The 17,476-nt window shown below is 39.7% G+C and overlaps 1 protein-coding gene across 1 annotated transcript in view; it reads left to right on the forward strand.

Moving 5' to 3' along the window:
* Positions 1-17,476, forward strand: part of GUCY2F (guanylate cyclase 2F, retinal) — a 106,432-nt gene that overhangs the window by 5,280 nt on the left and 83,676 nt on the right. Inside the window, exons 2-3 of the mRNA XM_023203040.2 lie at positions 740-1,560; positions 11,656-11,957. Of these exons, the coding sequence (XP_023058808.1) occupies positions 831-1,560; positions 11,656-11,957 (1,032 nt within the window). The 5' untranslated portion in view covers positions 740-830. The remainder of the gene's footprint in view (positions 1-739; positions 1,561-11,655; positions 11,958-17,476) is intronic.

Consider the following 17,476-nt stretch of genomic DNA (forward strand, 5'->3'; position numbering starts at 1 on the left):
TCCCTTCCCTTCCCTTCCCTTCCCTTCCCTTCCCTTCCCTTCCCTTCTCTTCCCTTCCCTCTGGGTCTTTCTGCATGTTGTTCCTTCTGTTTGGAAGGCTCTTAGCATCTTCGCACCAAACTACTCCTGCAACCTCATTCACCTGGCTAACTTTTTTTCAGTACTCAATCCAGAGAGACTGTTCTCCCTCCCTCCTCTCCTCCCCTGAAATCTGGGTTTAGGTGATCCTCTGTATCTCTCTGTTTGGGCTACCTCAATCAAAGCACTTTTTACTCTGCATTGTCATTATCTGTTTACATCTGTTTCTCTCCAAGAGAACTGTATGGGACAGAAAAATAGACATATTTAAAACTATAATAATGATACTATGTCTAATATAATGCCAATGACTTGCCAGGCTCTGTTATAAGCACTTGCTGTGTGTTAACTCATGTGCTTTTCACAACACTGTAAGGTGGGCAGCTATTACTGAAGTTGAGTAAATAGGAATTGGTGATTCATTGTGGGGGAAGAGAAGGAGTCTCAGTGATTTCCAGTTTTCTGAAAGAAGCAAGTGGGCAAACAGTGGATGGATGTGCCATGTACTGAGATAAGGGGTACAGGAAGAGGAGGAGTTTTGTCAGGATGGCGGAAAGAAACTTTTAGTTTGGGCACTACCATTTCTTTGCCATTCTTTCACAACCGATTATTTCCAGAAGCTTCAGAAATAATGTAACAAACCTTTTCCTCTGATTGACAGGCATTTGGAAACACCACTGTCTGTGTCGGGAAAACAGAATAACTCTCCAATATCTCCTCATTAGCTTGCTGGAAGCAGCTAGGACAGGGCTATGTTCCTGGGACTCTGGCGTTTTTCTCGCCTTGTGCTCTGGTTTGCAGCTTTCAGGAAACTGCTGGGACACCATGGCCTTGCGTCCTCCAAGTTCCTGTGGTGCTTGTGCCTCCTGGTTGTCATGTACCTTCCGCAACAGGTGTGGACACTCCCCTACAAGATAGGGGTGGTGGGCCCTTGGGCTTGTGATTCGCTGTTTTCAAAGGCCCTGCCTGAGGTTGCTGCGCGATTAGCCATTGAGCGAATCAACCGGGACCCATCTTTTGACCTGAGTTACTCTTTTGAATATGTGATTCTCAATGAAGATTGCCAGACTTCGAGGGCCCTCTCCAGTTTCATTTCCCACCACCAGATGGCCTCAGGATTTATTGGACCTACCAACCCTGGCTACTGCGAGGCAGCCTCGCTCCTGGGAAACAGCTGGGACAAAGGGATTTTCTCTTGGGCTTGTGTGAATTATGAATTAGACAATAAAAATAGCTACCCGACCTTTTCTCGGACACTCCCTTCTCCCATCCGGGTGCTTGTAACTGTCATGAAATATTTCCAGTGGGCTCATGCTGGAATCATTTCCTCAGATGAAGACATTTGGGTGCATACAGCCAATCGAGTCGCAAGTGCTCTGCGGAGCCACGGCTTACCTGTAGGTGTCGTCCTGACCACAGGACAAGACAGCCAAAGCATTCGGAAAGCTCTCCAGAGGATTCACCAGGCAGACCGAATTCGCAGTGAGTGCTTTCTCCGGTTGAAATTTAAACGTGACTTCAGGGAAAGAGATTACAATCTCCAAAAGGTTTCCTACCCTCACACCCTAGGGTAGCACATCTCTTCCCATTTCTTCACACATTTGCCCTTTTTCACTCACACTCAGGTCCCAAGACTGCCCTGCTTCAACAGAGCCTATTTTATGAACTGAATAAAAGTACAAAGAACTCTGTGCTTCGTATGCCTGTGGATGCTAGTGCCTGCTCTTAGCGCCTGAGTGAACAATGGTGTCAAGAGCACTGTAGCCATACATCCTTTCTTTCTGCCCTTAGGACCCTGGTAGCTTCAAAAGTGCCAAAATGGTATGGGGAAGTGAGGGTCTTCTTATGGCTTCATTTTTGTTTGTTCTAGTCACTGAGGAGAGGTTTACTTTTGACTCCTTTCTGGATACTTTCCTTCAAAGGTACCCAGTGTACTTGTGGGACACTTACTTAGACTCTGTCTTCTCTGGACTCCAAAATGTCCATGCCTTCTGCCTCTTCTCAAAGCAGGGCTTTTCTTTTTGCAGCACACAGCTAGTTGATATGGAGGGAACATAGCTGATGAATGAAAGCATATTAAAATGAGAAGACTGTCTAAATTTTAACAGTTTCCCCTTCCAATGGAAGCTTAATGTTCAAAGGTGATTCTTGCAGAGACAGTAGACCAAATGTGAAGCAAAGGACTTGACCCACTAAAGCTATCATTCTCAAAGTTAGTTGGGTGGATTTTGGCAAAAGGGGGCCCTTCCTGGTCCTCTTGAATCAGATCTCTTTTACTTACACTTATGGCAAGCCCTTGTGACACCTGGTTTTGATTTTTTTCTATTCCAATTTTTTAACCTCCATTTTACCTTCCTCTGGAGATGGCTATGATTCATGGAAACACTGCTCATTCCCCCATTGCAGCCACTCCACCACTTTAGGACAGATAACTCAGAAACTATTTGACAAACTGATTCCTTCAAGGATTAGTCCTGGTCCCAGTAATTTCCTTAACAATGAGTTTGTTAGAGAATGGTGCAGCTTTGGCCTGGCCTATAACCAGAAGCCTGTTTTAAGTTTCAAGTGGCTTCAGTATTGGACCTTAATTATGATGATTACAAGAGGATGAGGGCAAGAGGAGTTTTTAGTTCCAGAACTACCGTAATCTGCCTCCAGCTCCAGTCGACAAGATTCCGTGATGTTTAGTAATCAGTGTGGCTCTGATTACGTCATAATAGAGCTTGATACTTTCAAAGCAGAGCATAGAATTATTTTGAAAGATATAAAATCATTTGCAGGGAGGAGCCATGCCAGAAACAGGCTAATATATTTAGTATCATAACTTTATAATATGTTACAAATCTTCTTGAAGCCCAATGTCTCCTGCAAGTTTATATTCCGTGAATGTTTCACATCCCACCCATTTGTATACTTTGAAATGACATTTTGGCCTCTACTATAAAATGTTAAATAAATACAGGCCCTGAAGCTCTTTGGGCTGCCAGACTGAGAAGAATTAGGATTCAGTGCTAACCACCCACAACCCCTTTGAAGCAGGGAGGAAGCAAATGCACATATTATTGCCCTACCATTAGAGATTCCTTTAGGTCAAGAGTTCTCAGTCTGGCTGCTCGCTAGAATTACCTGGACATCTTTTCAAGACTACTGGTGCCACAGCGCCACCTCCAGAAATTCTACTAGAATTGGTCTGTGGTGGGTCCCAGCAAAGGTATTTTAAATAGCTTCCCAGGCGCTTGTAACGTGCAGCCAGAGTTGAGAAACGCTGCTTTAACTTAATAATAATGTAAATAAATATTTCTCACTTTAAGTTCCCATTGTTTTAATATGACTTCGCTTAGTCAGATTGTTTTCTTTATTACAGTACAGAGCTGCTCACTAAGGGAATGGAAATTTTGAGGATGCGGAGAAAAAAACCTAGAGAGGATGGTTATGGAGCAAAGGAAGACCTTGAATAGCAAGTACGGCAACAGGAAGTGGAGGAGGGATTCAGAAAGAGAGATAAAAGGGAGTGAAGACAAAAGCTCTGCACTGCAGGATTTTCCTTTGTTTTTTGACAAAACATAGGCAGATTCAGATGAGGCATGCTGGGACCTCAGTGACATGAGTCAGAATGTGGGTGGGGTGGGGGCAGGGGAACTGAGCCATAGGTTGGGCCGTGGCCTGAGTACAACCTCAGGCAGCTCACTGTACTTTGTTCAAAGGAGTGTGTAATACCCATACTTGGTACAGGCACATGTCTGTATCTGAGGGCATGCCAACTGGTGGGTGAGGTGTAACAGAGGGAATGCTGGAAGTGGAGTGAGTGTTATAGTAAGATAGACATTGTCCTTGTTGTCCACTTGATCATTTGTTGAAAACAATGCCCCAGCCCATGGGAACATGTAAAGCAGGATCCAGAGAATGAACAAAAATAGATTATCAGAGCTTTAATTAAGTGGCCTAAAGTTCAGGGCACATCTTTGGTCCCATTAGAAAATTGGAGATTTGGTGAGAAACTGCGCCAGAAGCCAATGAGTACAGATTGGGTCAACATAGCAGTGAGGAAGACTGCAACACACCATGAATGGCACATACCAGATCACAGCTTTAGCTAATTTTCCAGCTCTTCTCAACTGCTGGGACTGAGGCTGCTAAGTATTCCTGGATATTATCTATCTGGACTGAGAAGAACTAAACAGACGATAAACTTTTTGTGTGACCTCATCTGAGAAGGGCTGAAGAAGGCAGAGCCTGACTTCTTCCCTATTTTGCTGGATATGAGGCTGCTTTTTAACACTGTGGACCCCTAAGCAAACCTTCAGAGAGGAGCCTTTGTGACGTACAAAATACAGTGGAAAGGGACCCCTTCCTTTGGAGGGGCCTAGAAATATTTGGAAGTAGTAGAAATAATTGAAAGGTTTTTTAGGCCGGGCGCGGTGGCTCAAGCCTGTAATCCCAGCACTTTGGGAGGCCGAGACGGGCGGATCACGAGGTCAGGAGATCGAGACTATCCTGGCTAACACGGTGAAACCCCGTCTCTACTAAAAATACAAATAACTAGCCGGGCGAGGTGGCGGACGCCTGTAGTCCCAGCTACTCTGGAGGCTGAGGCAGGAGAATGGCGGGAACCTGGGAGGCGGAGCTTGCAGTGAGATGAGATCCCGCCACTGCACTCCAGCCCGGGCAACAGAGCAAGACTCCGTCTCAAAAAAAAAAAAAAAAAAAAAAAGAAAGGTTTTTAAAAACTTTTCATTTATTTATTTATTTTTTCTGATCTGTTCGCAAAAGTAGTGATGGCATTGCCATGTGGCAGTGGCAGTGGTGGCTGTAGTGATGTTGGTAGTGGTGTGGGAGGGGAGAGAAGAGCAGCCTATTACTGGCTGGTGTGACACTTCTGATTCTTATAAATTAGTATTTCCAATTAGGAACTCTCATTGGCACCTTACTGGAGTTAGAGGAAGTGTCTTTCTCAGAGACAGGTCTAAGTTGCACTTACATAATATCAATGCAATGATATATTTAATAGTAGGTAATAATAGCAATAATAATAGCCATGGGCTCTTGGGTGGGGAAACAGCAGAGGTGTTACTATATGCTGCCATAGAGACAATAAGAGCAACCATACTATTACTTTACGTGTAAACAGCTCTCTACATTTTACAAGACATTTGCACATAGATCTCATTTAATTCTCAGGATTATCCAGGAGATAGGCATTTTCTTTCAAGTTTTACAATATCTGCGAGTCTCACAGTAATAAGTACATAGGTGTAAACACTATCAACACCAAAGAAGGAATAAATAAATTCTCAGAATAGGGGGATTCAGTCTCTCCCAGATTCTCAACTCAACTCTCTTAAGCCTTGGGAGCAACTACCAATTTTCTTTGCTTCTGACAAAGTCAAATAGGAGAGATATTAATCAAAGACAAAGGCCTTAATTTATAGTCAGGGCTGCTGTATGTGGCTATGTAGGTTGTGCCCTGCACAAGGAAACCTAGCTGATTAGACTTGAGGGCCAAAATCCAGTCCACTCTCTGCTCCTCAAACCATGAGCCCTGTTGGAAGTTTTTGTCCAATGGCACAAAAGGGCATTTACTCACCAAGCAAGGCACCTGTAGGGTTGCATTCATTCAGAAGGGGTTCCTCTTCTAATTCCTGCAAAGGTTAGCAGGAGGCCCTACCTGCAGCTCTTTAGAGAACTTTTCAAATGGCTATTCTAAGCCCTCTTTTCTCCTCATCTTCTTGCTGATCAGCCCTGTGCTTGGCTGATTGTGTAATCCTTTCAATTTGGGCTTACCAGGATGTTGGACCATTTGGGATTTCCTTTCAATCCTTCCAAATTGGGAATGCTTCATTACAACATGATGTTAAGTAAATATGACACCATTGGAATAGCTTTCTCTTGTTCTTCCAAAATTAGATACCTGATTGCTATCTTATTGCCTGAGACAGAATGGCCTCTTCTCATTTATTGAAGATTCTTGTGTATAAGAAAAAGATAGCAATAAAAATAATGATAACAGTTAATATTTATTGGGAGTTTACTATGTGCTAGTAATTTTTCAAGGGCTTTATATGGACTATGTCATCCAATAATTGCATCACCCCTATTAAGTAAGGGCAATTATTGTTTACCTACTTTATGAATAAGACTTCTGAAGCTAAAAGGGGTTAAATAACTTACCCAATGTCACACAACTGGTGAATGAGAAAGCCAGGATATATATTCGGAGTAGTCTAAAGCAGTGGCTCTCAAATCTCAGTGGGCATCAGAATCCCCTGGAGGACTTATTAAAACACAGATTGTTGGGTTCCTCCTCCAGAGTTTCTGGTTCAGGAATGCTGGGGTGGGGCCCTGGAACTTGCATTTCTAATACTGCACATTCTCAGGTGACACTGATGATGCTGGTCCACGGACCACACTGAGAACCACTGGTCTAATGCTAGACCAATACTATACTACCTCCCGTCCACTTGTGGTATGCTCCTGAAGCATACTCACTTGAGATCCTGTATTCTATATGTGGCATATAATTCAGCCCTTCCACCTTTCTTTCGTAACATTTGGACCCATAGATAAAATTCTTTCACGTGCCTCAATGTACAGGTGTCATCCCTGTTTTCCTATGCTAATAACAACAGTGATACTGATAATACTATGACTAGGAGTCTTTGCACCAATAGGGAATTTGGTATAGGATTTGCTATAATGTAACACCAAATGTAAGTAAATATAAATGGCAAGAGGACAACTTGCTTTCATGACTGGCAAATGATCACTAATGATCAAATTATTGAAGACTTGACACAAGAGGAAATCTCTAAACATCTAGACTTCTTGCATTTGAGAGGCCTTATGTATATAGCTGTTTAGGAAAAACAGGAGAAAACATATGTTTCAAGGTATGGAGAAATATAAAACCTTATCTCAAGCTGGGCAGCAATGTTAAGGCAACAAATGCAATTGCAATGTAAGTTTGAGTATGGAAAAAGCATAGTCTGATGTAGATGGAATAGTCTTTGAATGTTATATTTGTGTGCCATCATGCTGAGCTACTTGGACCAGTTCAACACCAGTGGTAGTTAAGTAAGTCGTAGCTTCAGGACTTATGGCCAAAAATGTGTGGGGTGGCCTTAGCTGATAGAGATAGCCACACATCCCCTAGTGTAGTGTTCTAAAAGTCTACTTTGAGGGCCTCCTGCACTGAGTCACACTTGGGGATAGGGCCTGGGAAATAGGCATGTTCCAGAGCCTCCCACCTTCTTCTTACACAGCCATTTATTAGGCTGGGTGGGAGAAAACTGAGAGGGAGAGGGTAGGAATGTATTCTTTCACAATATAGCCAGATAGGAAAGAATCCTGAGAGAAGGTGAGACTTGGGATAAATCTGCATGCTGCCCTCCTCCTCTGGTCTGCCTCCCCTCCCCGCCCTCTTAGCAACTGTTAAAATGAATGACAGTGACAGGAAATATCACAAAGGGCTTACAATAAAGAGCAAAGACAGTACAATGGGGAGTGTCTCTGTGGTTTGTGAGCAATATCGATGGCTCACAAATACGAATATGGCTCCTAAGGACTTCTTTAGCAGCAGCAAGTGGAATCATTTCTATCTCGCAAGGTGTGAAACTGGGCCCAGTTTCCTCCATGGAGGACACCATAGTCAGTAATCTGAGAGAAATAAAGTGACCTTTGCCTTTTCAGAAACACAGTTACTCTCTCTCAAGAAAATATTTGATAGAATATTTTAATTTAGGAAGAGAAATAGGAATTGAGTGACATGGAAATTGACTTCTCCCGGAGTTTCATGACATTTCCTGCTGCTAGTGAAAGAAAGGGTCCTAGACAGCCTGCTATGGTTGGTGCCACAATATGAAGACATAGATGCTAGACAGCTCAAGTAGCTCAGAGAAAGTGCTGGTGTCATATCCTGGTGAGATGCGATCTCAGAAGGGTGTATTTCCTGGTCCTTGTTTTGACTATAAAGTAGCTTGACAGGATGGAAACTTACAAATTAGTATTATTCAATGACCACCTGTTGACCCAGGCCTTGTTTAGGATTTAAGGTTTCTGTACACTAATCTTTTCCTGACAACAACTTACAGGTCAAATCCCATTTTAATGAATGTAATTTTAACATAATAAAACTATTTAGTAAAATTATCTTGTAGAACAGATGTATCTACAAATCCCTGTTCACGAAACACTCAATCTATTAAATTAAGATGCTGTTGTTTGAATTCAGTATTTATGCTTTCTACTTTAATCATGTTCAATGGCAAAATCTTGCTAGGCAAAAAATAGAGGAGCCTGTGATTATTCCCTCTTGAGTTTCCTATTTCTTCTTCTATAAAATGATGGGGACAGGTTGGTCTACTTGGTCTTAAAGGGTCTTTTCAGTCATAAAACTTTGGACCCTTTGAAATATGGTCAGTGCGGGTCAATGAAAGAAAAATAAAGCGGAGAGATTCAGGGTTGAGGGTAAGGTACTGGGCATAGTTAATGATAGTAGGCATGAACAACAGGTATGGCAGTATCTACCTGCCCAGCAAATATCACTTCCAATTGTTCCTCCATCCTAACAATTGATATATGCTCATATCTCATATCTCAAGGAACGCACAAAAAATACCCAAGTGTACAAGCTCTCCTCCTGAAGAGGCTGTTAGTTTACAAACATTCATCTAAACAACATTCATTGTGTGCATAATATGTACAAGGATATGGAAATAAATAAGACACAGTTCCTGACCTCAAGGAGCTCACAGTTTGGTAGTAGAAGCTGATATAGGTAAATAAGAGCAATAAATCTTGTAAGTACCAGGGTAGAAATCATCTCAGGGTAAGGTGGGGGCTCTAATCCAGTGTCACAAGTCAGTTTCCCTGGAAAGCAGCCTGTCAGAGGGAGCTTTGAGTGCAGGAAGCTTATTTAATGAGTATTTTCAAGGAGAACACCTGTGAAGAAGAGAAGACAGTAGGATTGGGCAGAGATAATTGAACTGCAGTGCAGCCACAACAAAGGCCTCAGCCGGTCTTAGGGGGCGCTCTAGAGCTGGTATGACCCTTCAGAGTTGTCCAGAATTGATATGAGGAGTCTGGGCTGTTCTACCTCCATGTGGAATAGTCATTAGGTTCAGTTGCACCCACAGAAAGGGGCACAGTGTGTAATAATAATTGTTTGACAGTCAGATCTTCAGAGTGAAAAAAGTTCTGATTTGTAGTGTTTGCTGATTTCCATAGTGTAGTCACTCCCACAATGGTCAATTTCAAGCTAATAACATGATGTTAACTGGCTCACAAAATCTCTGGAAGTTGAACCAACAAAAGTGAGCCCCAACACACTACTGAGATCATGTAACCTTGAGAGAGGTGATTTTCCTTAGCTGAGGCCAACTCTCAGAGAAAAATCACCTATCAGCCGCTAACACACCCAGCAGCTAGTGGAATGAGTGCTTCAGTGCTGAAGTGTGTATCTTGATGGCACATCATAATAGCACCTACTACATGTAATATATGGTAAAGTATTTGCTGTATTGCAATCAGCACCAAACACTAGTTCTATTTAACATTTTCCATGCAGTAAAGTCATTTTAATATCCCTTTAAGTAAATTAAATCAAATTGTATCACTGTTGAGTAACCTTGAACAAATCACTCAATCTCTGATTTGCAGAAGAAAGATGCTAATACTGATCTACTTGCTGAGGATACTGTTGGACAAACTGGCCAACTGAAGCCTCTGACTAAACTCCTTGTGACTATGCTAATTTGACCAAACTAATTTATTTTTAATGGTTCAGCCAAATGTAGAGAGTGAGAAGTTTTCAGTTCTACTTTCTCTTTCTAAATCCAACTCTTGCATTGTCAAACATGTCTGGCACTCCATTTTCCCATTATACAATGTGTGATTATAAATAAGTAAGGCTGAATTCCTTGTGTGGCTCATGCACTAGCTCCAAAGATATCCTTTGAGAATTCTAAGGAAGGTCTGAGCATCAGAATACATGTAGAACCTCTTAGTGTAATTATTTTGAAGGCGTTAATGGTCATTTGAAAACTCATGTCATGCTGTGGTATGTGCATATGTGTGTGGTATGTTTAAATCAACTTCATAACTTATTAGTTACATTTTACAAAATAAAAGGTACCACCTCTAGCTCAAAGGGAAACTTTCTAGGGGTGCTTAACAAATGTAAAAAGGTGTTTGAAAATAGATGAAACAATATGCAAATACCAAAGACAAGTCATTGAATGTAGTCAAGCACCCTTAGTTCTTGAGATTAAAGGTTCTGTGTAAACATGTATAATTAATATTTACCAGTAGCAATAGAGTCTTTGCCTTTCTTCAAGGAGCTCAGAATACTTGCCAGGCACTATCTAATTAAACTACTCAGTGTACCTGTAAAATGCATTGGAATCTGCATTTTAAAGATGTGGGCACTGAAGCACAAGTGGGCTTAAACTAAACTTATTTAGCATGCCAAGGGCAAAATTGGATATAAGACTTTCAGTCTCATGATCTAGCTGTCATTTTTCAACCGTGGCCCCCTTGAATCCACTCTATTCTAGCATAACCTTGCCAAACAACATAGTTTCATAAGTCTAGGAAGAATTAAATTGAGTGCATAGTAATTCCAATTACAGGGAAGTTAGGTTTTAAAAAGTTGAACAGCTCACCCATAATATTACAGAGAGTACATCCTTAATCTGACAATCTGAAATCCGAAATGCTCCAAAATTGAAAACTTTTGAGCACCAACATGATACTTAAAGGAAATACTCATTAAAGTATTTCAGATTTCAGATTTTTGGATTAGGGATGCTCAACAGGTAAGTATAATGCAAATATTATACTTAATATCCCAAATCCAAAAAATATCTGAAGTCTGAAGCACTTCTGGTCCTCAATAGTTTGTATAAGGAGTACTCAACCTGTAGTAACATTTATAGGTGAGGGAGTTAGTGCTTTTCATTGTCTATAATGACGTTGGTAAGGATGAGAACAGTTGGTCAAAATGTATCAGAGTGCATGTTTGTAGGAGATGGACAATAAAAAGCCATAGTGGCTGTGGTAACATCTCCCATCCTCTCTTACTATTCTCTCTTCTAATTCTTATGTATATAGTAGCTACTGTTTATTGGGTGCTATGTACTTAGTAAATGACTTGTCTCCTTTCTTCAATCATCACTACCACCCCATAAGTACATATTGTTGTCTCCATTTTATGGATGAGACAGAGAGAGGTTATTTAAAAAAGGGTACACAGTTAAAACTGGTGGTGTTGTGATGTAAAGCTGATTTTTCCAACTTTAAAGCCTCTTTTTTATGTTACTCCCCATTTATTATACTAGTTCTTCTTCCTGTCTAGGTATTAGGCTCTGCAGCCTGTAGGCATCTCTCTCTTGTCACTGTCCCCAATCCAGAGTCCATGAACATACCTCAGCCTCAGCTCAGGACAACATCTTGCTTATCTTGGAGGCATAAGAAACCACTTACAAATTGGTTAGAACACATTTATTTTTCCTCTCTGTAGTTTTTGGTACTGTGCTTTACTAGTAGATCGCTTCCACAACCTCCTTGCTTTGTTGGTTTCAGTAATCATCATGTGTATGCATTCAGCTTTGATTGGGGGAGAGACTCAGACGCATCTCTTGGAATGGGCTCATGATCTGAAAATGACTGATGGAACCTACGTCTTTGTTCCCTATGATGCCCTGCTCTACAGTTTACCTTATAAGCACACCCCCTACCAGGTCCTAAGGAACAATCCAAAGCTCCGGGAAGCCTATGATGCAGTGTTGACCATTACAGTGGAGTCCCAAGAAAAGACCTTCTATCAAGCCTTTACAGAGGCAGCAGCAAGAGGTGAAATTCCTGAGAAGCTGGAGTTCGATCAAGTAAGTAAACATTCATAAGTTATCATGAGCTGAGAACCTAAAACATCAGCATGGTAAATTATTTTCATACCAATAGTCTCAATTCCGTAGGAGATCCAATCAATGGCAGGCAACCACAGACAAATTAAAAACATCTTTAGTTTGCTGAAAATATTGGTGAAACAAAGGCATATTATTTGAGATTTTTTCTTTTATCTTTAAGCAGCCCATGATGACATTATATAGTCAGGAAAAATAAATATATTTAAGAACAGAGCAACAAAACTTTAATATATACTGGTGCTGTTCAAGGGAGCCTAATAAAAAGAACTCCTGTTTGTGGTGTAAGTTCTGAATTAATTTAACAATAAGGCAAAAGAGCTAGTATATAATAAACTATTACCTTTATTTTTGATAACTCTGGTATTGGAGGATATGGCTTCTACCTGTAGGCATTTGAGCTTCCCAATACTGAACCCAAGGATTAAACAAACTTCTCCATCTGGTCAATGGCATTGCTGAACCACTGCAGTCCTGCCCCATGAGGGCAGGCCTTTTGTAAAATGTGTAGTCTGGAGAGGAACAGCAGAGCATTTGCTTCTTGTAGGTAGTCTGCTCCCAAGAGAAAGAAGACAGGAGGGGCTGAGCTACACATACTTAGTTCTCCTTCCAAACTAACCAGTCAGATTAATTCGTTTCTCCATTGTGGGGAGGAACGAGTAAGTGGATGAAGACAGGCCACTTGGAATGGGGAAGAAGTCCTCCCTTCTGATATACAAGAAATAGTATTTATATATGTGTAGATAAATGTATGTATAGGCATATTTCAGATTCCAATCATAGCCACTGAAGGCTTAGAGAAAAATAAAGGAGTGAGGAGGGGAAGAAAGTAGAGAAAACAATGGAGATCAAAGACAAAAACAAAAAGGACGAATACAAAGAAGACGAGGAATATGAGAGGAAGATGGGGAGACAAAAGAAGCCATTTAGATGGGAAAAAGTACAGAGGGACGTTTCTGTACACTGGAGGCCAGATGTAGAAAGTAGGCATTTTCAAAAGTACTTAGAACAACATACATGTAAATTTAAAAGCACTGGCATTTGCTAGAATACTGTATTAGTCATATTGCTTCCAGCTGTAAGTAATAGCTCAATACAAAATGGTTTAAGTAATAATTCTTTTTCAAAATTTGAAGATAGGAGGGCCCCAGGGTTGGTTAATTCAGCAGTCAATGATGTCATCTATGAAACATGTTCTTTTCATCTTTCCACTTTACAAGCCATAGCATGCTAAACTTGCCCTCATGAGCTGGTTCCTCTTATGGTCCCAAGGTGGCTGCCACAGTTCCAGACATCACATACAGGTGGAAATGTCCAGAGGTGAAAGTGGAGGCTGTCTTTCCCTTGCGTCTCTTTTTAAGAGTGAGGAAATCTTTCCTAGAATCTCCCAAGCAGACTTTTTCCCATACCTTTTTTGTCACAATTGTGTCCCATGCCCATGCCTAAACCAATAATCTGGAAGGAGGAATGTGACAACTGTGATTGAAAAGTGTGAACAAAATATATAGCTGCTGGAAAAATGTGAACAAAATTGAGATTCTGTTAGCAAGAAAGAAGGCTGTTAGGTAGGCAGTTGATTGTATCTGATATTCATATTCTTTTTTATCTGTCCTTTATTTCATCATCCTGTGGGCTGCTTCTCTGTCTGAATAGTGATTCAAATGAAATTTAGGTTTATGTATCTCTTTCTGCTTGGGGGATTTATATCAAATATTTTGCCGATTCTTGTTCTAATAAATTAATAACAGAGATATTAACAATGCTGGATTTGGACTTTATTGTTACTGATAAGTTTATAATAAGTATTACTCTCTTTTAGGAGACACACACATGTGCACACACACATAGCTGAAAACAACTGGTCAGTTTAGTCAAGAATTGCAAAACTCCTCAAATTGCTAAGAATGGTTGGTCAAACCAGTTGTTTGACGTGTTTATAGGCAAGCAACTAGATGGTGAATTTTTGTACTTTTTAGCCAATGATATGGCATCACATAGATAAAATTAAAGTCATCTTTCTATTTTAATCAAAGAATCAAAGGAAGGAGAGGGTGTATGTGTGTGTGTGTGTGCGCACATGTATGTGTATGTGTATTGTTCGTATATATATGAACAGGTATTTTGATATAAAAACTCAGACCTTCTTCTCTTGATATTTGCGTCAATCCTTTTGAGCTTGTGGAAAACATAAGGTAATTAAGGCAAAAAAAGATGCCATTAGCTTGGTTGCTAGGCAGCCTGCACTCTGCTTTACACAAGGAAATAGAATAGCTACAACAAAGAATCCAGAGCTTATGAAAAAGCCTGTTTGGATGCATTTGTACCCCTCAGTTTGCAGGTGCCCAGTCTGGACCTTCATAACTGAAGAATGATAAAAGGGTGAGATAATTATCTTCATATCTCTGATAAACAAAACCCCCACTTTCCCTAAATTATCTTGCTCAAAGGTACTTTAGAAGGCAGTCAGTATAGCAGAAACTGCAAATGTTAAGGTGTTAGACAAACTTGGGTTTACATTCCAGCTCTCACTTTTACTAGCTGGGTGCCCTTGAGCAAGTTACTTAGACATTTGAGTCTCAGTTTCTCCATATGTAAAATGGATTTGTGAGCTATATTTTCTAGGACTACTGTGAAAATTAAACAAAGTAACATGTAAAATGTGACTATTAGAGTGCCTGGCTCACAGCTACCTTTTTTTCCACTTTTTCTCCTTTGAGGCTAGGATGACCTTATTGATTGGTGGTGACCTAGCATCTAAGTTACAATCTGACTTTAGCTTCCTACTCTCTTGAAGTTTTCTGCTTACTGGCAGAGAGTCTCTCAGTATTTCCAGCTTTCAAAATTATAAATGGCATATTCTTAGATCAAATTATGTAGTTTGATATTTGCCTATCCCTGGGCTTCTGTTTTTTGTTCCCTATTTGGTCAACAGGTCAACAACTATTTATGGAGCACCTGTGATGTGCTAGGCACTATGCTGAACCCTAGGTAGAACACTAAACAAGACAGACGGGTTTCTAGCAATGGTATATTAGAACCAGTCCAGAAAAGCTGATTTTGTGCATCTTTTCCCAGCTCTGCATTCAGTGACATCAATTGGTAGCTTGAAATCAGGCATGATAGTAGTAGTTACACCACAGAAACGGGCAAATGCTACAAATAAGAGTTTTTTTCCCTCTCCATATAGTTGTTGTCAAACACTTACTAGCACATCACTCATTGCCACCCTTATAGACCTTAAATTTTAGTGAGAGAGACAGATAATAAATGATTAAGCAAATGCATTAACAGGATCACTGTATTTCTCCCTTGCCCAATAACTTTCAATGAAATGGAGATTTCTATATACAAGGAGCATTGCCTACAGCAGTGGTCTGCAACATCTCTTAATTTATACCCTTGCTTCTTTAACAAATAAAAAATGAAATGAAGAAAAAGCTATCAAAGTGATACATACACATAGTTTTAAAAGTCAAGAAATGCTAAAAGGTTTATATAAATAACAAAGCAGTCTATAAGGCCTTCCTTCTTCCCTTCATCAGAAGCAACCACTTTCATAGTTTTTAGCTCTTTATTCTGGTATTTACTTCTATGTTTCTAAATGCTATGCTGCTACTGGTGACTCTTGATTAATCAATTTTGAGCATTATTTGTTACATTACTATTATAGTTGAGGAGCACTCTTAGTTTTTTGTAGTTCCTTACTCTCCTTTAAACCTTAAATATGGTTATGTCATGATTTATAGTTAAATTCACATTTAGTATTTTTAACATAGTACCTAGGTAAATATCATTTATTGCTGATCCACATGATATACTATGGTTATAATTCTTGTCACATGTAACTTTTCATTTTTACCAGGGTTAATAATTGCTTTATTTTTTAATCTGCTTACCTTAATTTGAATGTCTAAGTCTTTCCATACTTTCTGATAAGGCTGTAAAATCCTCTCAAAACAATTTTATACATAGTAAAGCCTATTAAATCTCTTATCAATTTCATTTGTTTTTGCTGGGGCTCTCTGTCTTCCTATTCCAATCTAAACATGTTGCTCCCTAAGGCTGCTGCATAACTATTAATATTATGCTAGTTTTCTATTTTCATAATTCTTAAATGTCTCTTTCTCTTCTCTGCAGGATCTACTGTTTTATGAATCTCATGTCCTATTTTCTTGGTTTAATCTGTCATTTTTGTGGAGCACACCCTGTAGTAGCTTTTTACAGGAGGTAAATTTTTGAGATTTTGCAAGTCCGAAAAGTCATTATTTCATCTTCACTATTGATTGATAGTTTGAATGAGTATATAAATCTAGGATAGAAATCATTTTCCGTCAGTACTTTGAAGACACGTCACATTGTCTTCCAATTTCCACTGTTGGTATTGAGAACACTGATGTCATTCTTATTCCTAATCTTTTGATACAACCTATTTTCATTCCTCTTTATCCCCTCAGAAACTTTTAAAATGTTCTCTTTATTTCTGATGCTATGAAATTTCATGATGACGTATGAGTCTTTGACACATAATATGCTGTATTGGTGGAGGCTTTCAATCTAGAAGCTGATTCCCTATGAGAAATTTTCTTCTATTGTTTATTTGTTAATTTCTTGAACAACATTGTCTTTCTTTTCTCTGGGAATACTATGAGATATACAAGATATAAGATGTCCTTGGTTGATCTTTTAATTGTCTTATTATTTATCTTATATGGTCCATATTTTTGTTTTTAGTTTTCCTTCCTGGGAGAGTTTCTCATCTTTGTGTTCTAACGCTTTTACTAATTCTTAAGAATGATTTAGTTATATTTTTAATTTCCAAGAGTTCATTCTTGTTATTTGATTATTTTAATAGCATTCTGCTTTTGTTTTATCAATACAGTATTTTTCCTATTTCACTGAGGTACTCATTATAGTTCTTTTGACGTTTTCTTCTGCTCTCTATTTTATCTGTTTTTTCCTCAGTTCCTATTTCTTCATGTTTTTATTTCATGTTGAAAGTCTTCCTTAGATGTCCGCAGATTTGAAGGTTTATGTGCATGATGGATATATTGACAAGTGGGCTTCAGTACAGGGCAATTGGCTAACCAGTTGCTTTTTGTTTGCTTCTTTTGGTCAATATCTGTAGGCCTTGGCTTTTGAGGTAGTCTTTTTCTTCAGAGAAGAGTCTTCTGATCTTCTTGGGAGTCATAATCATAGCTGTCAGTATTCCAGAAGCAATGTTGGGAGGAGACTGGGATTCTCACCATTAAGAATGAAAACTTTAACTCCATCACTGTTTTTTTGTGCTCCACCTCATTTCCAACTTCCTTTTTGTCTAGTGCCCCAGCTCTGGAGCTGCTCTGAATCAATTTAATCTGTTTCCTATAGACGTCTGCACCTCCCAGTAGAGGCGGGTATGGGGGATGTCTACATGCTTATTACACAGACATTCAAAGAGCTCTCCCTCTTTTAGTGTTTGGCTTCACCTTCACTTCTACAGT

The sequence above is a fragment of the Piliocolobus tephrosceles genome, chromosome 12, assembly GCF_002776525.5.
Source record: "Piliocolobus tephrosceles isolate RC106 chromosome 12, ASM277652v3, whole genome shotgun sequence".
Lineage (NCBI taxonomy): Eukaryota > Metazoa > Chordata > Mammalia > Primates > Cercopithecidae > Piliocolobus > Piliocolobus tephrosceles.